General features: G+C 38.1%; 1 protein-coding gene across 2 annotated transcripts; it reads left to right on the forward strand.

Moving 5' to 3' along the window:
* Window positions 1-151: 151 nt before the first annotated feature.
* Window positions 152-25,236, forward strand: MYBL1 (MYB proto-oncogene like 1). 2 transcript variants are annotated; one of them, XM_055800328.1, is made up of 16 exons: window positions 152-474; window positions 4,338-4,440; window positions 4,565-4,636; window positions 7,656-7,748; window positions 8,779-8,999; window positions 10,746-10,929; window positions 11,155-11,229; window positions 12,756-12,860; window positions 14,097-14,330; window positions 14,640-15,008; window positions 15,502-15,644; window positions 16,043-16,157; window positions 17,846-17,962; window positions 18,049-18,153; window positions 20,653-20,832; window positions 22,617-25,236. In XM_055800328.1, the coding sequence occupies exons 1-16, from the start codon at window positions 455-457 to the stop codon at window positions 22,743-22,745; spliced, it is 2,265 nt and encodes a 754-aa protein (XP_055656303.1). In that variant the 5' UTR covers window positions 152-454; the 3' UTR covers window positions 22,746-25,236. The 2 variants fall into 2 exon arrangements, with proteins under 2 accessions (XP_055656303.1, XP_055656302.1); XM_055800327.1 differs by lacking the exon at window positions 20,653-20,832 and having other exon boundaries at window positions 316-474.
* Window positions 25,237-25,512: the final 276 nt, after the last annotated feature.

Below are 25,512 nucleotides of genomic sequence, written 5' to 3' on the forward strand. Positions count from 1 at the left end.
GCGGCGCAGCCCGGGCGGCGGGGGCCGGCCGGCAGCGGGGGGTGAGGGGCCGCGCCGAGCAGGGCCGCGCAGCGCAGCAGCCCGGAGCGGGGGAGCGCCGCCGGCGCCCGCGGCAGCTCTGACAGGAGGCGGGAGGCACGGCTGAGCGAGAGAGGGGCCGCTGCGCGCTCCGTCCGTGCGGGCAGGGGCCAGGCCGAGCCATGGCTGCCGCGCCGGGGGCCGGGCCGGGCCGGGGCTGAGGGCGGCCGCCGGGGCGTTGCGGGTACCGCGAAGCTCCGCGGGGAGGAGGGGGCTGCCAAAGGAGCCCTACCCGCCTCGAGTCTTCCTGAGCCGCCAGCGCCCCGCTCCGTGCCCCGCCCGCCCTGCCGTGAGAGAAGGAGCCCGGGCGGGGGCTCGGGGGCTGCGCGCTGCGCCCCGCTGCCGTGGCGGCCCCCCCCTATGGTGCGCCCCGAGGATGGCGAAGAGACCGTGCAGGTGAGTGTGGCCCCGGGGCGGGGATCTCCGCGCTTTCGGCCCCCCCCACCCCAGGCAGCCGCTCTCTTCCGCGGCGGCGCCCAGGTACCCCCCGCGCCCCGGGATCCCTGCCAGGTGCCGCCGCCGCCCCGCCCCGTCCCCGCCGCCCCTGGCCCCCCCCGCCGGGCCGTGCTGGCGCGGCGCTCGGCCTCCCTCCACCTCCCGGCCGCGGGTGTCACTGCCCGCCTCCCGCTCTCCGCCCTCCGGTTCCTCCCTCGCTGGGCGCCCGCACAGGTACCTGCCCGCCCGCCCTCCGCCTTACGAGCACCCGCTCCCGAGTATGGGTCTCGCCTCTCGCTTAGCGGCCGCTCTCACCTCTGTGCTTTCGCTGAGACCATCTTTGTTGCAGCGTACCCGAGCGACTCCTTAGGTTTTCTTTTCTGTGGCCTGCCAGTGACGACTGTGTTGTCTCAGCCGCAGCTTTGCTGGTTACTTTCCTTCTGCTGGAGTAATACTTCTTGCTTTTTTCCTCCCGAGTGGCTTTGGCACAGCCTTGATGCATGGTTTGGGGCTGTTCAGTTAATGTTCAGGGCTGCTGATTCTTCCAGTATCTTAAATGCACCTGCTTTCTTTGATTTGGCATATTCTTTGATTGAGGATGTTATGATCTAGCCCGAAATCTTCCTGAGAGCGAATGTTTTCCTCCAGAGTTTCTGCAGCAGCCCCAGATGGTTTTGATACATCTTTTGTTTTATTGATACGAAAATGGGTGTGTCTTTACTTTGTATTCAGAAGGTGGGTTTTGGAGAACTGTTTCATTGCTATAGTTATTTCTGTCCTAAATAGAGAATCAGTTTCTGAAAAGTGATAAAGAAGTGTAAGAGAAGGATGAGGACTGAGAAAGGAAAGGGTACTTAGTGGATAGTATTAACCTGTGAGTTACCTATGGCATCTCGGGTTTACTGTGACTGCATGCTTCTAATGGAATTGGGGGTGGTTTCAAAGTTTCAGATTGTAAAACTGCTGCTGCATTTTCCTGTGACATGAAAAGAGTTTGTAAGTTAATCTTTTTCTGCCAAACCATAGCTAAAACAAGAAAGCAATGCTTTGGTGTTCCAGTTGCGTAAGGAACAAAGGTTCATCAATGGGTTTAGCTTGCAGAGGCTAACTGCTGGAGCTGTCTATACTTAGCATCTCCAAGGATCAGCTTAGAGGGAGAATGTTTCTTGTTACTCCTAATCTGCATTTTGTGGTTTTAAGAGACTTTCATGCATGGTATTGCAAACAATAGTTTCATCTTTGCAAAGCTTTAGCTTGTATTAACTCTCGTGGCTATGGAGTGCTTAGGAGTTGTAACTGAAAATACAGCTGGTTGTGGATAGCAGAGGAACGTTTGGTTAGAGATAAGTAGCCCTAGAGGAATACTGTGTCAGTGTACGATAACTACAGTGATTCGCTTTTGGAGATAGGAGTTTATACAAAGGTGATTTCAAGATTGTTAATCTAGGTGTGGAGTAAGGAGAAAGTATAACTGTTTTGCACCAAATGGAATTAAGTTTAATTTTGTTTAAACTGCTCTTGGGTTTTGCATTTGGAAGCTTAATTTTGCACTTAATGGCTCTCGTCAGGATTGCAAAGACAGGTAGCACAGAACTCATGAAATAATTACTTTATTGGTCTAGATTTCTTATTCGGTGGCCACATTCCACTTTGTGCAGTATTCTAGCACAGTTTCATAACTCCAAAAGAATCGTCAAGTGAACTATAGCAACCCCGTGTGTTTGGAAATCTTTTCTCCTTAACCAAAAGCTTGAGTTAATAATCCGAACCATTCATGTATATTTAATTTATAACCTACTGGTGTACTAGTCTAAACAAGACTGAAGACTAAATGGTTATTCATGTGGAATCAAGGTGCATGAGAGGTTAGCATCCGCTTGGCTGGCCCCTCGCACCTGTGAAGTGCACAGAGGCAGCCAGAGGCTGTGCTGGTCTGGCTGTGGGACTTGTGTACTGCTGGAGAATTCCTAGTGCAGGGTTCCTAACCGCCGCTGCGACAGGGACCCCATGTTGTCTAGAACCGGTGCTGTCATCAGCACCACTGCCACATACACGGAGCTCTTCCTCTTCTTTTTAAAATCCCCATGACTTCACGTAACTGAAGGCTCTGTTCTTGAACGAGTTTGCTGTGCAGTGGGTAAGTACACTGTGGACAAGGTCTTAACCACAAGGCCAAATTTTAGTTATAAGTAAACTGTATGGCTTGATTGGTATGAAATAGGATTATAGAATCAAGATACACTCCTGAAGTTTGTTGAGAACCTGTGAATAAGAGACCAAAAAATAGGGGGGGGGAGGAGAACTCTTAATTTACCTGTGAGTTTAAATTCTGTTTTCTTAAGTCCTAAGCTGCTTAATGCAAAACTCTCACAATCACTGAGTTTACAGCTTAGTTTTTTGTAAGGTCAGCAAGTTCTTCATGTACTTGCAACAAGCTTACTGCTTTGTATTTCGCTGGCTCCACAAAGTTTAATAAGTTTAAATATCGCTAACTATTTCTACTGCATCATGAAGGCAAGTAGGGCAAATCTATCCACATGCGGTGTAGGATGTAGAAGCAGTGTTAAATAGACTGGGTCTGCAAGAGTTGGATACACACTGTCCTGTAATAATGCTTTCAGTTAAGCAGTGCTCTTCTTGAATGACCATATATTCATGTTGGCCACAGAGAACGTATTCACTTCATGGGAAATAAAAAATATACATAAATGGCTGATTAGCATGCTGTGAATTAGCACTCACCAGCAATGGGTGAATTGCATGTTCTGGAAAATAACATAGAGATCCGCCATCTAATCAGTTCTTAGGATACCAGCACAGCTTAATTCCATTACAGGGAAAGGATTTTTTTTTTCCTTTGGTTGAAAAATGGAAGTAATTTTCAAGGCAGAGAAGAACTAATACATTTATTTTTGAACATGAATTTGTTATGTATATCATGCTTTTTATAGTAATAACAAAATGGAGGGAAAATTAAGGCTGCAGTGTGAAACTGCTTCTAAAGCAAGATGTGTACTTGGATAGGAATCCCTTCTTCATGTCTTTGCTATAACCAATGGAGAGGAGCTTCTCATCTTGCTGTTAGGCCCTAGGTTTCCACATGTGTTTGAATTTATGCTGTCTAATGTGACTCACCGACATGTAAGTTCAAGTGATATTTCCATGAAACGTTTCCCTGTGCTGCTTGTTAGTAAGGCTTTGTTTCTCAAGGCTGTGAAGTGTGCACTTCTCCAGTAGATGGAGTGTCATCTACGTGGAGTCTGACCTGGCTTCCCGCCCCTCAGACGCCTAATTTAAAGACTCAGCACTGACATGGTCTTTATTTCTTGCTGGATTTTTTTTGTCTTCAAAGATTTGTCTCTTAATTCCTGTAACATTGAGGCAACCCTTTTGCTTTTGTCTAGTGTCAACTTGAGATTTGATTTGGCACCCTTGTTGTGTTTGCTGTTTGAGTTACGGAGGTGGAACATGAATGTGTTTTGCAGACTAGCAAACCACTTTATCGTATAAGCTCATTTGTGTAAAATAAAGATGCGTAACAAAAACGTGATCTTAAACCGTAGCTTTTGCTTCAAATTGAAGTCTTGGCGTGAATTATCTGCCTGTATCTCAGTATGTGGCCTTGAAATTAAAGTTAATTCTGTTCCTTTGACGTGGTAAACATAGGCTACTGCTAGAGGCAGATCTTATGTTTGTGCAAATTCTGTATGTCATTTTAGAACAATATGTACAGACTGTGAAAAAGCTACAGGTAGCTAGGAAAAGTAAGTTACTGAGAGTTAATTTAAACTCTGCCTTCTTCACTCTTCTGTTTTACTCTGCAGTGAAGAAGATTATGACCTTCTATATGTGGATCATGACTACGAAGCGCCACAGCAGAAAGGTTTGAAGAAGATATGTAACAGGGTGAAATGGACACGTGAGGAGGTATCTTTTTTTTTTACTTTAGTTTCATTCCTATATGATATTAGTAGCACATGAAATATGTTATTATTTAGTACCATAGTGGGATACCATGTAACATTTATTGGCTGAGGTTATGTCTTAACAGGATGAAAGGCTAAAGAAGCTGGTGGAACAAAATGGTACAGATGATTGGGCTTTCATTGCTAGTCATCTACAAGTAAGTTGATTCTCTGTTTCAGTTGAGTTCCCTTTTAGTATTTATTTACGTTGGTCATGTCTACTTTGGAAATGAGGTGAACCAGAAATCAGAAACACACAATAATAAAAAATATTTTAAAGGATGCTTGTAAATTGGACTTGAGATCTAGCTCAGACCCTAGAGAACCTTATCAGCTCAGGCTGGGACTGAAGTAATGGTCTGAAATGATCAAAAATAATTGATGCCTTCTCTCCACACTGACTACTTGTTTTCATTCTGGAATATATTCCTGCTTCCTATTGATTTGCATCACTTGTGGTTACATCTACAGTTCACAGGTTGCTTTTGAAGCAGGGAAGTGGGTTGCATCTGAAAGATTCCATGAAAAGAGCAGGATCAGTTTCTTAAACGCCTTAGGAAAAAGGAGGGTGGATTGGTGATGGGTTTTTTTATTTGATGTTTGTTGGGTTTTTTGTTTGTCTGTTTTTGGGGGTTTTTTTGTTGGGTTTTTTTTTTTTATTAGGGTAAGTTCTGCTTCCCTAACATATGTAAGTCTTTCCATCCAATGATGTCTTCAGTTGCTGTGAATAGAACCTTAGTGGGTTTCTTGGAAGTTTCCTACTGACACTTAAAATTTCTTGTTCTGTTCTGATGGTCAGGTGGAATGAGTAAAAGAGCTGTTGGCTCAAACATGAGATAGCTCCTCAGCTGTATGAGCTGCACTGGTAGAAAATACCTACAACTAGAATCAATGATATGTTTCTCTTCTGATTAGATGTTAGTAAATGCCTACTTTAAAAACATGGCTAGAATCTAAGGCTGGAATCACTACCTAGAAGTGGTATTGAATATTCAAATATTGGAAATAAAAAAAATTACCCCCCCCCCCCCCCCCACCTTTGTGGCTCTTATAATACTGAGTGAGATGATATGGTTGTATGAAATTCCTCTGTAACTAGGTAAAAATACACTTGAATTAAACTTGAAATGCTGAGCAACTACTGTGCATTGTTCTCATCACGTATGTGCAACTGTGGTGCTTCTAATTCTTTTTTTTTTTTCTAGGTAACAAAGTATAGGTATCAGGGAAGGATCTCAAAGCTTGTACATTTAAGGAGTGCACAAGCAAATCACTGTTCTTTACATGCACATTATCCCTTTCCATAAAGGCAGTGAAATGAGTGAATGGCAGAGGAGAAAGAGATGATATCAAGACGCTTTTGTATTGAAATTTTGTATTGAAAACTGTTTAACATGTTTGGTGATATTGATCTGCAGGTGTAGTATGGAGTTGCATTTAACAGATCTAACAGTTTAGTTTAATAAGTTTTCCAGCTGAAAACAAGTGCTTCTGGCGACAGAAAGCTATTGTTCAACTGGACCCAAGTGAGGCTGGAAAAAAAACTCCCCAGCTATCATGGAAAACATGTATGGAGGATCAGGTTGCCCATTGCAGAATTGTTGATGTTGGGAGGAACATCTTAAGGTCATCTAGTCTGAGCTCCCTGCTCAAGGATCAGCTGGAGCAGGCTGTCCAGGACAGTGCCCAGTTGGGTGTTGAATATTTCTGTGGATGGAGACTCCACAGCCTCTCTGGGCAACCTATTGTTGTGTTCAAATTACAAAGCCGAATAATACAGGCTGGCATAATTACCACTTAACTTGTTACTAGTGGTCTTTTGCTAGGAAAACCAAGTGTATCTTGAGTTGCTAGCTTGTAAAGGCACTCAAACTACCATGTTTTTCAGAACCCTGTTGTACTGTTGGGCCTGGCACAAGTAAGCCTTCCCTTCTGTTCTGCCCAAAAAAGCAAAGATGGCTTAAAGGTGACTCTCTTGAGACAATGCAGCTTGTATTATCTTTCAATCTATCATGGCTAAAGCAGACCTGAAACAATTTTATTGTTTTGGCACATCATTTGCTTTTGCTCTTCTCCCCCAAATATGTCATGATTTCAGAAATGTCTGGAAGGCAAAAATACTAAAAGGCCAGAACTCCAAAATTTTTCTTTCATCAAAAATGGGAGTAGCTGTCCTATACTGAGTCTGTCTCTTACGGCTTGTCTCCACCAGGAAATGATGATGTTTTGTAACAAACTCTAGTGTGCTTTTAATCATACAGTATCTACTTGTGGTTAACTTGAAGGTACTGTGATCAATTATAATTTTAGATGTAACAGTCTTTTGGCTTCTTGTTTAACTTCATCTTAGCATGGTAATGCCTTTACTTGGTACACAAGCCCAGCAAAACCTTGAAATTGGTACTTGCTATCCAGCAGCTTGCACTGAAGAGAGTAAGTTATGTCCCAGTGTTATAAAAGGCATACTAGTGTGCTGTGCTGGGGCAGGTTCTTATCTGCATCTTTCTAAGGGCTGGAGCAACCCTGAGAGTCCTAAACTTTCATATAGACAGTTTTTAGGAGGCTAAGTGAAAGCTTACTTCTCTTTCATAACTGGGAACAATATTTCACAAAATCCTTAGTGAAGCCGCAGAAAAGCACCATCTGTCCTGAGCAGAGAAAGCAGTGTTGTTTTAATTAGTATGTTAGCTAAACTTGATATAAATCTGTTTTCTTAACACTCTAGTAAAGAGCTGAGAATATATTCAAGACTTAGAAAAAAATTACTTTTTTACTTGCAAGAAAAAATACTTCCTTTAAAAATTTCTTTCCTTCTATAACCTTTATATAGGTTATAGATAATATCAAAAGCATGTCAATCACATAAAGCTCAGAGAAGGTGTGGAGTAATGAGGACAAAAATAATTCCAAGTTTTTCTTTAAAGAAGAGTAAGTTCTGAATTTGATAATCAAAGTAAGAACATTGAAGTAATTAGAGCTTTGTGCAAGGCTGTTTTTTCTGGAGAAAAGGTTTTATAAGCAAATGGAAGAAATAATAAGGAGAATGTAATTATACTTACAACAAAGGTCTGGATAAGTTTTAATTTGTAATAAGCTAATAATTCTGGCTAGCTAATATTTACAGTTTTATGTATTCAAGAGTTTAACAGCTACACTGGTCTTCTAAAACTATTTCAGAATCGTTCAGATTTTCAATGCCAGCATCGATGGCAGAAGGTACTAAACCCAGAACTGATTAAAGGTCCCTGGACTAAAGAAGAAGATCAGAGGGTAATAAAAATTAATTGATATTGTACTGTTAGTGTAATAAAATTGGCATCTGACTGCTAAGAATATGTACTTTTTCTTAGGTTTCATCCCCACAAAGATGATGTCTGATGCATCTTGTGACACAGATAATTATGTTATGCTGTGTGAGAAGAAAAAAAATTGCAGCTGTTCTTAAGTAGATGGAATGTCTAGTCTGCTCAGGTGTTTCATTTCTCTTTGCTCACATTGCTAGCTGAACTACTCTAGCTTACCAAAAAGAGATCTTATAGCTAAAGATCAAAGGTCTTATTTACATCTTTTGTTCCTCAAACCCACCAGACTGAAGAGGGTTGTGAATGGGAAATTATTTCATACTTTACTGTTAAAGAAGCTGGCAATGGTGCGTTAGACTCCTTTTCCCCTTCCACCTCTGTTAATCCTTGCTGCAGCTTTTTGCCTGTAAAACCTGGACTGCTCTGTAGGGAGGTGCACATATAGCTTTCACATATGGTATTTCAAATTATCTGCTCGTTCTCTCTGTTTGAAACTTTTTAAAGATGTTTAAAACTAGCATTTGTCAGCTTATGAATATGGTCTTCCTAACCTGTATTTTTTTACAGTTCTCATCAGTCTTTTAAGAAAAAGCTGCTAAAGTGTAAAACCACGTGAAAATGCGATGGAGGCTGGGATGGTGTAGGTTTTTTCTCATATGTATATCTTGTTGAAAAAAACTCATACAAGCATCTTTACCAGCTTCTTTTTTGCTCTTTCCTAATGTCAGTTTATGGAATGGGTGACAGAAAGGGAGTTTCCAAACGAATGTTTTTATCGGTACATACTTTTTTTATTCTAAACATAGTGAATTTGGACTTAATAGTAATTTCTTGATTCCTTGAAACTGAGTTTTGAAACCCCAAGTCACGGTCTGCCTCCTTAGGCCTAGTATCTTATCAAGTTGACTGTTATAATCCTGTTCTAAAATGTGTGTTCTCAGACTTTGATTAGGAAAATCAGGTTTTGGAATTACAACATGCTTTCATCTGTGTTCCAGGTTATTGAATTAGTTCAGAAGTATGGTCCAAAACGCTGGTCTCTAATCGCAAAGCACCTGAAAGGAAGAATAGGCAAGCAATGTAGAGAGAGATGGCACAACCATCTCAATCCTGAGGTAAAAAAGTCTTCGTGGACAGAAGAAGAGGACAGAATAATCTATGAAGCTCACAAGCGTTTGGGAAATCGATGGGCTGAAATAGCAAAACTGCTTCCTGGAAGGTGCTTTTCAACTCTTATTTGTGTTAAATACTGGAATATGCGAAGTGGTCATCGCGCTACTCTTTACAGTGTAATTTGTTAGTCAGAGAGCATCTATTGGAACTTATGTCACAACATCTTTATCTTGATAGATACTGAATTTTTTAAAGATCTGCATTTGATTATGTATTATTGAAAAGCCATGAAACAATAAAAAGACCTTGTACACTCAACAGGTTCCTTCAAAAATCCTCCTGATCGCTTACAAAAAAACCGTGTAGTAGACCTAAAGAGAGTAACTGCAAGTAATAGTAGAAGAATGCCTTAACATCCTATGACTTGGTATCAAAATGCCTTTTTTAATATGCATTTGGAGGTGACTTTGTTTTTGGTTTAAGATCAGAAATTCTTCTGATGTATTTCTTTTTGTGGAACACTTCTTGTTAAAGAGGGACATTCAAAAAAGATCTTGGTAACCTTCAAAAGTTCAGGCTTAGGAGTCATGCGTTGCAAAGCTAGTTGGTTACCATACAGTGTCTAAGAATGAATTGTGTATATTGTTCTCCTTACATTTGTTTCAAGTGTGATTGCAACTTATATTCTTGTGGAAAACAAAATTTTAGTGTATAAGGAGTTTAATGAAATAAATTCTTCTACCTTGTACTGTTAATTGAAATTCAGCGTTAAGCTGTTCCTCTCTGAATTCAGTCTGTGTGTTCAGGGAGGTGACTGTGCCTGAGGAATGTCAGCAGTTGCTGTGCTGGGTGAATGAATCTTTAGAGACATGTGTTTAAAAATTGGACATCACAGGAAATCCTTTGGAGGGATGGGGAGGGAATGAATTGCATCTTAATAGAATTTCAGAGAGGGAAGGTGAGTTTCTAAGGACAGAGGCATTACTAATTCACTACTTGCTGAAAATAAATCTGAGATGAGATGCTGCTGAAGATTGGATCCTAGATCTAGAAGATTTGTAAATAATCTAATGGGATGAAAAAGGGGAATCCTTGGAATTGAGCTTAAATGAAGAATGGAGCTTAAAGCAATTTTTACTTCCGTATATATCTCTCTAAGCCTAGTAATAATGCTAATGTTTTAAACTAATGCATTCATACTCTACTCTTGCCTTAGTGCTTGTCCAGTGCTAAAAGTGATTTCAGCCTGCTTGTTAAACTGCAGGCATTTTCTTTCCAAAGGGAGTGACAATGGATACTGGTCTTCTGTCGTGCCTACTTTTCCCTGTACAAGATCAAGGGCACGACAAGGTAGTGGGATGTTCTTCCATAAAGCTGCACATAAACCTCAGAGCTGGGAATGCCGGCTGTAATTTTTTTTTTTTTTTAGATGAGATGTCTTCCAGTAGCAAGCGCTGGCCACAGTGCCCTTATGCTGAGGGACAGTAGGGTGATTGTCTTAGCATCATGTTCTGCAAATTTGTAGTGCAGGATAAATAATATAGTGATAGAGAAGGCATGGTTATTCCAAGTATCCAAGAAAAAAGGTTTTCACTCATGATAATAGCCAGAACCAAGGTTTTTACTTTTGCTACTTCTAATTTCCTGCAGACTTGAAGTTTAATAGAAGGAAGTTTTGAAGAGAGTAGCTTCCTAGTAATTATGCCAAAATCCCACTGATAATAGAATTTTCAGTCTAAGCTGCTGGAACTTTCTGGATCTGTGGCTTTGGATTCACCTACTGTACAAACCCTGTAATTATGCCCTGCTTAGAAATATGGAAACAAGTCACTGTTGTACACTTGCATTTTAGGACTGATAATTCGATAAAAAATCACTGGAATTCAACAATGCGAAGAAAGGTGGAACAGGAAGGATATTTACAAGATGGTATAAAATCTGAAAGAGCTAGTTCATCCGAACTTCAGCCCAAACCTTCTCTGACTATGGAACACTTGCACACTCAGAATCAATTTTACTTACCTGTTCAGACACATGTAAGTTCAAAATCCAGAATAATTAGTATTTCCCAGTTTCAAATAATTTATTTGGTTTAGAATGAGAAACAAATCTGAAAGATTGAAGATCTGTTGAGTATTTTTGTGATACTATGGTAACTTAAGATTTGTAAACCATAATAAATAGTTTATGTACAATAAACTAGAGATAATTTTATAGCTGCCTTTTCTTTAGGGTTTGTAAAATGATCTATGTCTTTTTAGATTCCAGCATACCAGTATGCCTCACCAGAAGGCAGCTGTCTAGAACATGCTTCGGCTTCTTCCAACTTAGTTCAGGTAAATTGTTAATGGGCATTGTAAATGAAGAGAATGTACTGTGTATTATGCTGTAAAATGAAGAGTTTAATAACTTGTAACTTCAAAAATGTCTCTAAGTCTTATCATTCACCTAACTTTATGTAAGTATTCCTCTGTAAGTAAGCTTGCTAGCTTAATTGATAGTCCTAGGTAGCAAAAAAGGAGATGTCTTTATACATCTCAGAAGCACAGTGGTTGTGTTTATTTCTGACAGAAGTATGGCTTAAAACACACTACTAGTAAAACCTTTCCGTAAAAATTACAACCTGTTAATATTGCCTAGCTTCTGGGAGATTTAAAGACAAGATTTTACTACTTTATATGTGTAATAAATACAACCCTATCTGAAAGACTCAGTTCAAATGACTTACTGTGACTTATACTTAGCGGCTGTGCGGTTTTGTTCTCGATAGGTTTTATTTTTTTCTGACTGATAAACTTCTGTCTGTCAGTTGAAGATGCTGTTTTGCAGCATTCTAAATGCTGAAGCATTGAGAAACTGTAAAAAAAGAAAACACCCCAAAACTGGATATATTTATTTTCTTTTGCTCCTTTGGTCTCACTTAGAATATATCTGAAATTCCTCGTGTATTGCAGACTGAATGTAGATCTTGGTTTTTAATATGACTTCCTGAAGAATTTCTGTGGATTTGAAATCAGTAAAAAAATTATTTTGATGTGGGGAATAATACTTACTTTGTTTGTGCTAGATGTGTTGGAGGTATTCTGCAGAACCCTGTACCTAACCTTAAGTTTCCCTGTGCACGTCATCTGTTTCATATTGCATTTTCTTCCTTGATCTCAGTATAAGAATACAAATCATAACAAAACCTCATATGGCCTTTGGCACTCCGGATTGCCTTATACAGAGAAGTATAAGATACTTTCTGCTCCTTGAAGTCTTTCCTAAACTGAGGAGTATAGTTAGTTTTGAAACTCGTGTTATGTATCCTCACTTACCTATATTCATAGCAATAATAGAAAGTTTTAAGGAGGTTAAAAACAAACCAACCAAGCAAAACCAAATAGTTGATTTCTTTTTCTGATAGTAGTGGTAGGATTGCTTTGGTAGACATTCTGTCAGCAAATGTTCATTTGAAACACTTTCACACTTAGTGAGGATAAATAACGCAAAATTCTAGAAAGCACATGAAAACTCACACACATCTACCAAGGTGCCAACGTTGTTGCTTCTATTAAAGATAGAACTGAGTGACTTTTGGTTAAAAAGTGCTATAATACAGTGAGCATTTGCAGGCCATATTAGAAACCTGTTAAAATACTAGTTTGTATACCACTTTTACATCAGATCCATCTCCTCTAATTGCTGGAGTTGTTTCATTTGCGAGTGACTACTGGATTACAAAATATGATACAGCTTGAACAGCACTGTTCTGCCATACGTGGATTTCTGTTAAAAATGTAGCTATATTATAACAGAATCTTTGCTGTGGAGGGGTGGTGGAGGTGGAAAATAGTAATGGATTCTTTCTTAAATTTTTCAGCAATCATTTATTGATGATGATCCTGACAAAGAAAAGAAAATAAAAGAACTTGAATTGCTACTTATGTCAGCAGAGAATGAAATCAGAAGAAAACGAGTGCCTTCTGTAAGGACTGTAAATACTTGAATATGCTTTACTGAGATTTATCCTCAGCAGTTTAATAATGGATGTTTGGTTTTGTGTGGTGTTTTTTCACCCAACCTTCTAAAATCAAACCTATGGCTGTTGGGTTGTAAAACGAAGTCTGCATTATTAGAATTGAGGCAAATAATTTTTAGTGCAGTTTTCTAAAATGGAAACAGCAAAAATATGACCTTCAATTTGGCAGTTGTTCTTAAGACCCAGGATTTTAATCCTCTTCAAGAGGTACCATGTTTGTTGATACCACTGCCATTTAGTTTTATAGATCAGCAATTTTGATCCTCTGTTCAACAGAGAAAGGTGAAAATTAAATAGGTTTGGCCCTGTTTGATTTCAAAATGTTTTGTAGATTATATTTCTGTCAAACTTCTATGTGAGTGCTTGCAATGCTTAATATCCACATTTGGACACTACAAACAGTATATAAATTTGCACTGCACAAAATTTAAGTGTACTTCAGTGGAATTGGGGAAACTTGTAGATGACAGTCACTTATTTTCCCAGGGACAGGGGGCTGTGAACATCAGACACCTAACCAACCCAGCTGTATTGATCACTAATTTAGATTATGGGTGAACTTCCCATTTCGTGTGGTGGAGATATTTCTGGCATTCTCTTGAAAAAGTACAGTGTTCTGCTTATCTAGTGGAATCTGCTTTGCCTTCTGGATTTCCAGTGAAAATTAGAATTTGTTTCTTGAGTATTAAGCAGGTGACTAAAACAGGATAGCCATTTAGAAGTTAAGTACGCTATCAATGCAGAAGCCGTGTTAAAGAAAAAATCAGATCAAACAAGAAGTATTTCACATTCTGGAAACAGTTTATAATCTTAGAATGTACCTATGTTCTGTAGTGCAGATGACTTCGTAATACACTGACATTCATGAACACAGGAAACTTGCTTGCATCAGAGGTGATTTTTAATACAACCTGTAATTATCTAAGTTATAAGCATATATAAGGTATGAATGAGACATAAGATAAAAATCTTAAACAGTTTGAGAATGCTGAGTATGTTAATGTAAGGAGAAGACTAACTGCATTAATGCAAACAGATAATTAGTGTTTGAAAAAGCAAAAATGAATAGTTATGCTTAGTGTTTCCACATACTACTATTTTTTTTCCTCCCTGCAGTCACATGCTTGATTCTTTTCAGTTTCTGAGTTGAATAAGATTATCATGTTTCTTTGTACTCTTTAGCAAGCTGGAAACTTGCCTTGTTGGTCTGGAAGTTTTGTCATGGAAGATGGTGTGTCTAATACGCTGAATAGCCTTGGGGAAGAAACAAGTGAGTTCTACAGCATGGATGAGACCCATGGCACATCTGTTCAGCAGAATTCACCACCTAAGTGTTCAACTGTGGAAGCAAATACAATGTTATCATCTCTACAAACCATTCCAGAATTTGCAGAGACACTAGAGCTTATTGAATCTGTAAGTCTGTATTTATTCTAATGAATGTTTATTTAGGAACATCAACTTACAGAATATGTGTAAACTACTCTTAAAATTACCTTATTCTGTACTTGTCTGTAGTTTCACCCACACTGAGGGATTTGTTTTATTACCTGTTTTAAAAAAATGTTTAAAGTATTCAGTGTTTTAGGATTGTGTGGAAGATGTAGTGACAATAATTCAGTATATAGTTTCTGGAGGTAGAAAGCTGTTGGATTGACTTGGACATTGTGAAATAATCTTGGATAAGCCTGCTAGTGTCTGAGTATTTTGCATCTCGACTTATAGGATCCAGTAGTGTGGAGTGATGTCACCGGTTTTGAGCTTTCAGAGGCTGTTGCATCTCCTGTCAAGCCACCTCCAGTAAAACTAATGAGGATTCAACACAATGAAGTGGCTGCTGAGTGCCAGTATAATGTCAGTGTTGTGCTTGATGGCAAAAAACACAGTAGCGTCACTGGTGAGGAAGAAGCAGTTTTTCCAACAACCCCAAACTTAACTAAGTTCAGCACGCCACCTGCTATCCTAAGAAAGAAAAAGAGATTGCGCGTTGGGCAATCACCAGTTAATGAACTGAATGATGGCTTGTGTAATGATGCCATCAGTGTTGCACTAAAGCATACACCAGTGAAAACACTACCATTTTCTCCATCACAGGTGAGTTTTATTTTTAAATATGGCTAAACATTAAGACAGCAGTAGGTGGGTTATAAATTACAAGTACTTTCTTCCCTAGTCATACATTGTGGCCAAAACAAGTATATCCAAAAACTTCTTAAAACATTTGCATAAGGGAATATATATTACACAGAAATAGTTAAATAACCTATTTCCTCTGTTTTGAAGACTAATGGTGTAGGGGAGGGGGGGCAGGCAGTGACTTATGTCTCAGCTCACACTTTTCTCATGCAAATAATAGAGACCAATTGTCTCTGTGACCTAATTAAGCAGTAGAGATTTTAAGGAGAAGATCAAGGTTTCAGTGATAAATATTGCAAATGTCTTGGAGTATCAAGTCAAGAAAAGTTTTATTGGGATTTGTCAGTAAAAGCCCTTCAGATATATACATAATTTTTTTTGTTGTACTGCTTAGTACAGTGGTGAAGTTTTGTCCTTTAAGGTTGCTTAGGTTTTTGTCTCTTGTGCTTAGTTTTTCAACACTTGCTCTGGAAATGAACAATTTAACCTTGAAAATCCTGCATTTACATCAACTCCAATCTGTGGGCAGAAAGTTCTTATTACGACTCCTCTACACAAGGAAATGACACCAAAAGAGCAAAAGGAAAATGTGGGGTAGGATTATTACATTAAACATCTGGTGGTGTTGCTCAAAAAACCCAAGTTTTTCTAAACATTGAGAAATTAGTCTGCTTGTGTGCATACTGTAAATGAGTTTTAAAACCCCTAACACTTAAATACTTGTGTATAAACTGGCTTCCTGTTTTTAACATAAAGCGATTTGTACACAGTTAAAATCTTTCATTTTTTAAAATACTGAACAAAATCCAATTAAAGTTTAATATACCTGGGGTAACGCTGTGGTGATCTTAATACCTTCAGATTCATGGTGGTGATATCTGTTGTATAAATTAAAGTATTTTAAAATGTTTCTTAGATTCATTTTATTACATTACTGTTGATAAAGTAAAATATTAAAATGCATGTATGAATACTTCTCTATGCTTGAATAGTTTTAGAACTCCCACAATTAGAAGATCTCTTTTGGGTTCAACACCAAGGACGCCAACTCCTTTTAAAAATGCTTTGGCTGCTCAGGAAAAAAAGTATGGTCCCCTCAAACTTACGGTATGTAATGACAATGTTTATTTTCTTCTTTGTTAAAAGTCTTAATGCTCTCTTGTTTTCGAGGTATTGTAAGCCTCAGCATGATTTAGAAAGCATTTTGTAACAGTGCTGCAGTTTCAGTGACATTCTATATTACCCTAGAGAACAGCTAGAATGTGAATCAAAAATGTTTCAGATTTTGTACATTAGACTAGTATCCTGTGTAGTATGGAGGCATTGCCTTTTTGAATGGCATTTGGTACATATAATAATTTGATCTATGGTATTCCTAAACACATTTGTGAGTTGTTTTAAATTTGTTTAGCCTTGCTAACACTGTGTCTTAGGAGGTGGTAACATTGTCTGAGATTTTAATACTTTAGCATTCTGTTTTCTCAAAATAAATATTGTAAGTGAGAGAGTGAATGGGTGTGGGTCCTCCTACTGGATAATCTAGTAAGAACAGACTGGTGCAGATGAATATGACTAACTGTTGTTTTAAGCAACTTTCACATTGACTTGAAAAACTGCATTATCTTTGAATCCTCTGGACTATCTAAAAGCTGAGTTGTTTTCTGGGTTTGGTGGTTCTATGGTGCTAGGACTGAAACTAGATGTTTACCACAGCATGCTAGTATTTTGAGAATTTTTTTGATGGAAAGGTGTTTGGAAGTGGTTTATCCTTCCTAGGGGCTTAATTGAGTGATGCCTTTAATTTTCTTCATCCTAAAAATCAAAATCTTATTTTAGCAGTTTATTACTTCTCTGATTCAGATTCTCTGATTCACAGAAGAATTTTTTTGGTTGGCTATGGATTTATGTTAGGGTTTTTTTTTCCTTTCCCTAATGAATTAAATTTTTGCTCTCTTCCTAGCCTAGCTAAGGTATGTTAATGCATAATAACTTTTGGAATTCAGTAGACATATGCTTTTCAAGTTCTGAAAAAATTCCAGCCAATACATATTGACTACTTCTTTTCTGCAAACACAGAAGGTAGCTCAGACTTTGCCACAGGGCTTGGCACCATCTGTGTTACCCTATAGATTCACGGTCTCTCACTATGCAAATGGAGTGGTTTGGCATTCCTGTTTCTGTCCACTATTAACGTCCTGTTCAAAATCAAATTTTGAGGGCTTAAGGGAATTCTTCTCCTGTTGGTACACAAAGGAGCCATCTGTATGGTTTCTGTGAAATTCTGAACTATACTTAGGACCATAAATGTCTTATTCAAAGGTTTGTGTTAAGATTGATATAAGTTCCTTTCCCAACAACAGTCATACTTTTATAGTACAGTTTTTTAGTATGTTTGTATGCATATATACACACACACACATATATTTGTGTTTAGGGATGTGTTTAGTATGTAATAAAGTGTTTTTATCTCTTTTGTCAGTGGATAACCATTGATAATAAATGCAAACAAGTAGTTTGCACGTTGTCTTCAGTGCCGTCTTGCGTTTTTTGAGGCACTGTGTGCATGTATGTATTTTATCTGGCTAGAAATAATGTGTAGTAAAGTGAATTTAAAAATCTGCATAGCCTTGAAATGTTGAGCTGTACTTGTTAACTGCAATAGCTTAAATCCTTTTATCTGTTGCTATACTTTGCAAGATCTCTTTTCTGGCCTATACTAGCTGAGATTAGAACATGGTAAAAACTAGCAACTAATGGACTTCCTGTGTTTTCTCTTCCAATTTTAATTAACTTAGTCACAACCACTTGCCTTCTTGGAGGAAGACATTAGGGAAGTTTTGAAAGAGGAAACTGGAACAGATATATTTCTCAAGGGGGAAGATGACACTGTGTATAAAAGCTGCAAGCAGGAGGTAACATTGCAATAGTAATTTCAAACAGGAAATAACTGCTTTTAAATAATATTTTACAGTTTTTCTCTGCAAAATGTTTATTGCAGCACAACTCTTCTAAAAGAGTCAGAAAATCACTGGTCCTAGATCCATGGGAAAAAGAAGAGGTTGGTGCCCAGCTCTTCACAGAAGATAATAGTTTAGATGTACACGTAAGTGTTAAACTACAGAAGAGGATCAGTGGCAGCAATTTTAATATAGAACTGAGTATCTTTCATTCTTTCAACGAAAATAAAGTGTCTGGATTGAAGCTAGATTCATAAATTTAGATAATGAATATCACCTTCAGTTTGAAATACTACTTTAAATACTTTAAATACTTAAGCAATACTTGAACATTGGGCTTGAATTCATGCATGAATTCTTCCTTTCAGGCCTTCAGAGCAGGACTGGTAATGTGGATGCTTTGCAGATTTGCTGCTATAGCAAACTGCTTCCATGCTGGTTGCCTATAAACTTTAGTATATGAATATTAACATAGGCTGCATCTCGAATGCTGTGGTTTTGGGCCCCTTACTAGAAGAAAGATGTTGAGGTGCTGGACAATGTCCAAAAGAAGGGCAATGAAGCTGGTAAGAGGTCTAGAGAGCAAGTCTTTTGAGGAGTGGCTGAGGGAACTGGGGGTGTTTAGCCTCGGGAAAATGAGGCTCAGGGGGGGGACCCTACCGCTTTCTACAGCTGCCTGGATGGGGGACTACTGCTTCTCCCAAGTAACAAGCAACAGGATAAGGGGAAACAGCACCAGATGAGGTTTAGATTGGATATTAGGAAAAATGTCTTCACTGAATGGGTTGTCAAGCATTGGAACAGGCTGCCCAGGGAAGTGGTTAAGTCAGCAACCCTGAAGGTATTTAAAAGATGTGTAGATGTGGTGCTTAGGGACATGGTTTAGTGGTGGACTTGATAGTGCTGGGTTAACGGTTGGATTTGATTATCTTGAGGTCTTTTCTAATCTAACAATTCTGTGATTTTACATGTGACGTGCTGAAGCTGTCTGTAATACACCAGGAAGATGGCTTTTGCCCCTGGGTTTTGGATGTGTGTGTGTGTATGTGTGTGGCAGACACATTCTAAAGATACCTAGTGCATAGTAGGCAGCATGTCTGTCTTTTCTGCTCTTCGCATAATAGGGGGATACTTTAAGAAATATCAAGCATGTAGAAGATGAGATTTGTGGGCTTCCTCTGCCTGAAGGAGTTTGAATACTTCTGCCTCAACAACCAAGGCATCAAGAGTTCAGATATGGGGCTGTTTTGGTCCCTTATTCCTTTAAAAAGTAGCCCAATATTTTTGCAGTGGATTGTTTGAATAGATGAATCTTTAGTCTTGTAATTTGAAGGAAAGCTTTATTCTAATCTAGTTTTGAATGTATGTACGTGTTTAATTCTGTAAGAGTAAATGTCTGTGACTCTTGGATCAAGTACAGAGTTATATTCAAGAGGTAGGAGCTAAAGGCCTTAAAAAGAACAGGTGCTTAAATCATACCCCTTTCTGATTATTGTAGCTGTTTTTCTAAATTCCCTTCTTAAATGCCCGGTAGGCTGTGCCTGCCTGCTGGGGGTCAGGTGCCCTGCCACCTAGTGGGAATTGCCTGCTTCCCGGGAACGTCTCTGTCTTGTGCGGAGCAGCTGCAGCCGTTCAAAACCGAAGCAAAATGCCCAGTGTTCTCTTAGTAATGTTTTGTTATGGCGTGGTATATGGTGCATCACTGATGTTCAGGTTATTAAGCTAAACCAAGATACACTATGATGTTGTGGTACGTTAAAGGCAGTGGACTGGGAAAAAATTGTTTTTCCTCCATTTTAATGACGGGTGCTGGTATAGCAGGAATATTTGCTCTTAGCAAGAGAGATAGTGGTAGTATCTGATTTAAGAAAGAAAAATGTACCAGTCCCTAAGTAGAAAATATGAGTCCTTGTGATGGTAAGTTTAGGAGTAAGGTCTGAGGTAGAATAAATACGTAAAGGTAGCTTAACACATTTTAGTGGGGTGGTTTTAAAGTGACTAAGTACATATTGCTGCTGTTACTCTCCTCTAATTTAGCTTTCTAAAATCACCATATACCTTTCTTCTGCTTTGCTATAGCGAAGCTGGATTAATTTCTTTTTATTTCCATAAACATTATAAGCAGATAAAGTTTTCTGGAATGATCAATCCAGTGCTTATTTCAGTTCTTAAACCAGTTTCTCCCCCTGATGCTGATGTGGTCTTAATGTTGGTTTACTCCACTCTCCTTGTGCTTACTTTTACAAGGGTTGTACTAGAAGTGAACTGCAAGCTTTTTTCTTTAGAATTGCTCTGTAGTTACCACTTTATCAAGTCTTGTTCTTAACAAAATGTAATCAGCTGAAACATGGATTTATATGAAAGAAACAGTCTACTCAGTAATGCCGAAATCATGCTAGCAGCTATTCGTTTTACTGTGCTCAGTATTGGCTATGAATCCCAGTATAGACCACGCTAATTCTTCATATATTACTCATTACCTTGTCTTTTTGGATTCTTTCCTAGGGTCTTTCTGATAGTATTTGCTTCGTTTAGATTTTAGCTTCTCTGATCACAGCAGATTTTTTGGTTTTTTTTTTTTTGTTTTAAATTTAAATTAAATACTAATTCTTATTCCTGTTCCCTACCCTCTTTTTTGTCAATAGTCAGAAAATGCATACACCACATCTTTATTAATGATACCATTGTTGGAAATACATGACAACAGATGTAACCTGACATCAGAAAAACAGGATACAAACCCAGCAAACACAGCAAATGCAGTAAATAAGAAGAAACTGAATGCATGTGCTTCAAAAAATGTCAAAATGGAGAAAGCTCTTCAGGTCTGGATGCAAAGAATTCTGTTAGTTTTGTCAGCAGGTTAAAAAGATTTTTTTTGTTTGTTTTTTGTCTTGTACTAATGTCTAGAATTGTTCAAGTCAGTGCTCTAATTTCAGTCAGTGTTTCCATGATCCTTATTTCTTCTAAGTTGTTCATTTGTCCATCAAGTGTTTATTCATACTAAGTTCTTTAAATATAACCCTGATGTTTCATTGAGTGGCCTCAGAGATTTAAATTAACTCTATTCCAGCTGAAACCAGGACAGTGGGGGAAAAAAATCTGGCTAGACCTACAGTACAGGTTTGGGTACCCAAGTCTAGCAGTAAGAAAACTTGATTTGGTGCAAACTAAACTTCTCTAGCACATAAGTTTCTCAAATTTCACTGGTGCTTTCTTCATAATAAGCCCAGTGGGTTAAGCAGAGTTCATCCACATTCTGTTTGGTAATTGTTCTTGTAACGTGCCTGTTCTTGTACATCTGTATATTTTCCATACTGTTAAAACCATGGAACCTAGTTTTCCTCTGTGTGTGGCTTGACCACCAGGTTTAGGGAGAGATTCTCTTTGGCTTGACTTGGCACCTGTTCCAGCTTGCTTCATAGGAAGTTAATGTATGAAGTTTTTGTGTCTTCTCAAAATATCTACAGGTCTGTATTAATTAAAAAAGGTAGGGCACCTGGTGCCTGATATTCCATGTCCCACTTAAATGCTTTAACAATGATGTGTTTTTAAGTACAGAGACAACAGTATTACTTTCTGATCCTTTCTTATGAGAAGAAAGCAAACCTCATTTAATTGTGATATTCCAAAAAAAGAATTAACTGCTGTGAATTGCAGCAAAGGTGAATATATCTGACCCAGAACTATGCTTTTAAGAATACTTAAGAGGAGCTTAATCATCCTATATTCACACAAACGTTCTTATTTAACTCTTTCTGCTCTTTCTCCTGAGAAATTGCCTCTCAGTTTAGTGGCCTCTCTAACCATGAGACTGTTCCATGAATCAAGTCCTGCTAAATTTATAGAGAAACTCAAATGGCTAATTTTCTCTTTGCATCTATATGTGGAACTGGTCCTTCGGATCAGTTTCTACCTGAATGTGGGAGGGAGAGAATCTTGCATTCTTCATTATGCTCCAATCTGCTGGTGTCAGGTTCAATCTAGAGCTGCTACAAATCAGCTTGAGATTCAGTAAATCATGTAAACATGCAGGGTTTGCTTCATAGACGAAGCAGGACTAGTAGCTCAATTATTCTTCCGTTCATTATATTTATTCATAATTCCTTTACCATTTCTAATATATTCCCAAAACACCTGACTTATCTTCCACAGCTGTCACTTTGGTTCAGTGAAGTCCTTCACAGTATTCTTTTTCAGCTGCCAAACCATTTTGCCTGCCTTGGTATCTCCAGACAGCTGTCAATAGTTATTTTTCTGCCTGTTGGACTTAGCACATTTAAAGGGGAAGATATCCAAAGAGAAGATGACTTAATTAACTTCCTTTTATGTATCAATTGTGGAACTAGTCTCTTTTTAAGAGAATTTTTAATTTTGTGTATTAGAACTTGAAGCGTAACACAGATGCAGTACTGGGGGAGCTGGATTAAGGGGTGGGAAGAGAGCTTTGTTGTAGGTTTTATGTATTGTGTTGTAGAACTGAATCTGTCTCAGTAGAATACAGTGTTGCTGGACTTCATTAATTTATTGTTACTTTGAAAGGTTGTATGAGAATTGCTCAAGTATTTTAGGTGAAAGAATCTTTTAAACTTAATTTTATTTTATGCAGTCAAATTGTGAATGGGAAGCAGTTGTTTATGGAAAAACAGAAGATCAGCTTATCATGACTGAACAAGCAAGAAGATATCTGAGCACATACACAGCTACCAACAGCACTTCAAGGGCTCTGATACTGTGATGGTCACTGCAACTGACAACCATTTCTTTCCATTGAAACTGACACAATGTTGAAGGCAATTCCAGCACAATACTTCTGAATTAAGTCTTTACTTTGAGACAGTCTGCTAGGGGAAACCTCACAGCTACCTGAAAGCCTCCTTTCTTCTTCTGACTGACAAAGAACAAACATGAAGCTCTTGTATTCTATACGAAGGGATAATACAAACAGTTCTGCAATGAATTTCTTTAATATTAAAGTAACACGCTAAAATATGATAAAGAATGATAAAATACATTGCAGTACTGACAACACATAGTTTTTAGGTCCATTTTTCATATTTATTCGTTTGACTTGCATTGCTTTTTTTCTGTTAGTGCATTTTCAGTAGAGTAGGTTTATAGTTTGTTACTGGTTTCCAAATGAGTAACATACATGACTGAATGTGCTTTTGCTTATGTAGCGTTTTTCTAGTATATAAAGAAACACGATGGAAAGGAGTGTAAAGGAAAGATAGAAAGTTGCACTACTAATTTTTTGGTATGCTGCAAAACAATGAAATTAACTACAGTGTTAAATATATTTATTTGCAAATGGTACTAGAAGTAGGCAGAGGGGGGTGAATTAGGTTTTAGTGTAAAGCATCAGTATTTTCTTCATAAATCTCAAAATGAGATGATTGTTGAATGTATTGTACAGTATGTAGGAATGGGGAATTTTGTAAATTGGAAAGGAGTCTGTTTTTATAATTTATTTTCATTTTGAAGCTTAAATGTAGATATTTATATGTATGCAGGTTGTCTAGAAGCCAACGTTGTTTCCTGTTAAAACAGCTAAAATGAAAAAAGGACAAGTTTAAAGTATGGAATAGCAGAAGAATTACAGTGGTGAAGTGTACAAATCTATGCTGTATGTTACATCTACATAAAAATTGCACTATAACCCTTAAATCACGTTGGTCTACAAAATAATTACAAGGTATACCTGTATTATACAGCAGCTGTTCCTGTACCTTGTTTAAATATATTTAGAAAGGAATGGTGGCATCCTGTATATGACCCAGGAGTACTTCATTCTGCATAGGAGCTAAAAACTTAATGCATTTTAATTTTATTTAAAAAAAAACCAACAACAACAAAAAACCAACACAAAAACAAAAAGCACCAAACTTGGCACCTTGGATCTCAAAACAATTGTATCTGCACTTAAGTTGGACCATTATATACTTACTTAATATTTGAAGAACAAAGAGAACATTCTTTTATTTATGAAAAATCTTTGTCCTTATTTAAAGGTATACAGGTCACAACGGTTGCTTTAGTTGCCTATTTTAGGTATTTGCACTTATTTTATGTCTTTTATTTTTGAAGGAATGTTTTGGTTTGCTTTTGTTGTAGAGATTTTTATGCAGTTAATTTCAAGCAAGTTGTAATGGTGTGCTATCAACAAATACTGACAGGTAAATAGAATTGTACACTGTAGTTTTAGTTATTTATAATTCAGACACTCTTCCTCTCCACTCCCGGGTGTGCTGCTACAGATAGTGGCAGAATCGGCTTGCTGCTATGAGAGATGGAAAGAGCGAGCATCATATGCACTGTATGTAAAATTACAAAAATGATGTCAGGTTCTCTAGTTAACTTTATGAGATCAACCAGTACTATGCAGGGTGTGGAAAGTATTCCTATCACTTTAATATCAAAAATGGTAGAGAATAATTTTATTACTGGAAAATTTTAATGCAATGAGTGGCACAAGGAAGGTAATGGGTTATTACACTTTTTTAAACATGTCAAAACTTATACGATCCTTATCTTAGGAGCTTTTTGATATTAAATATTTGCCTGGTTAAGATAGACGTAAACATTTTTAGCAGTTTTTAATTCACATCATCATTTTAAGGGGGGAATCCTATACAAGCAATGGATCAGAAAATACCCATCGCCTATGAAAACTGAGATGAAGCAACTGGAATTCTTGGCAGTACTAGATTTAGGTGGGCATCACCAGAATGGATTTAACAGCAGCGTTTGACGCTGGAGATGGCAATTAACTCACAAAAAAAAGAAACAAAGCATTAAGAGAGTGTGAATATCTAGAATCTGGATGATTTTTTTTCTAGAAGTGGTATCACCAAAACTGCCTATAGCAAGTTTAAGCATAGATTTATGGTAAGTAGTATTGGTTGGATCATTTAGTTAACTCATACTTTGTTGCTTTAGCAGGAAGGTTTTAATCTTTCATATGTCAGGCATCTTTTTACTTTTTGAATGTTGTGTGCATTTGCATTTCTTCCAGTTTATAAGTAGATTGTACATGCAGCAGCCAAACTTGCATGAAACCTAAATACATATTACTCCATATTTTTTGATTTAAGTTTGACATAATGTGTGTGCAACAAATGCCTTGTTTATCTTAGTTTTTGTTGTACTTCAAACTTTTATGTAAGGGAATCTCACATACAATACAGACCATATTAATGCCAGAAATAAAGCATCTATGTACCAGGTTACTGTAAGTGCTTTTTATTTGAGAACTTAAACACTTATGCTTGTTAAAGCAACGTGTGTGTGTGTGTGTGTGTGTGTGTGTGTGAAACTGCAAGAAACCTACACTTTCTGGACCAGGCAGAGACAAACGGCAGTCAGGCAAATCAATGTGTTGGAGTCAGCAGGAATCAGCAGGATGGAGTTCCTTGACAATAATACATGCTTCAACCCAACCTGCTTGTAAGCCTGCTTGTATTCGGTTGGCAGTTTGTCTCTCAAAGTTTTAGCACAAATATTTA

Source organism: Falco peregrinus, chromosome 3, assembly GCF_023634155.1.
Source record: "Falco peregrinus isolate bFalPer1 chromosome 3, bFalPer1.pri, whole genome shotgun sequence".
NCBI classification, from domain to species: domain Eukaryota; kingdom Metazoa; phylum Chordata; class Aves; order Falconiformes; family Falconidae; genus Falco; species Falco peregrinus.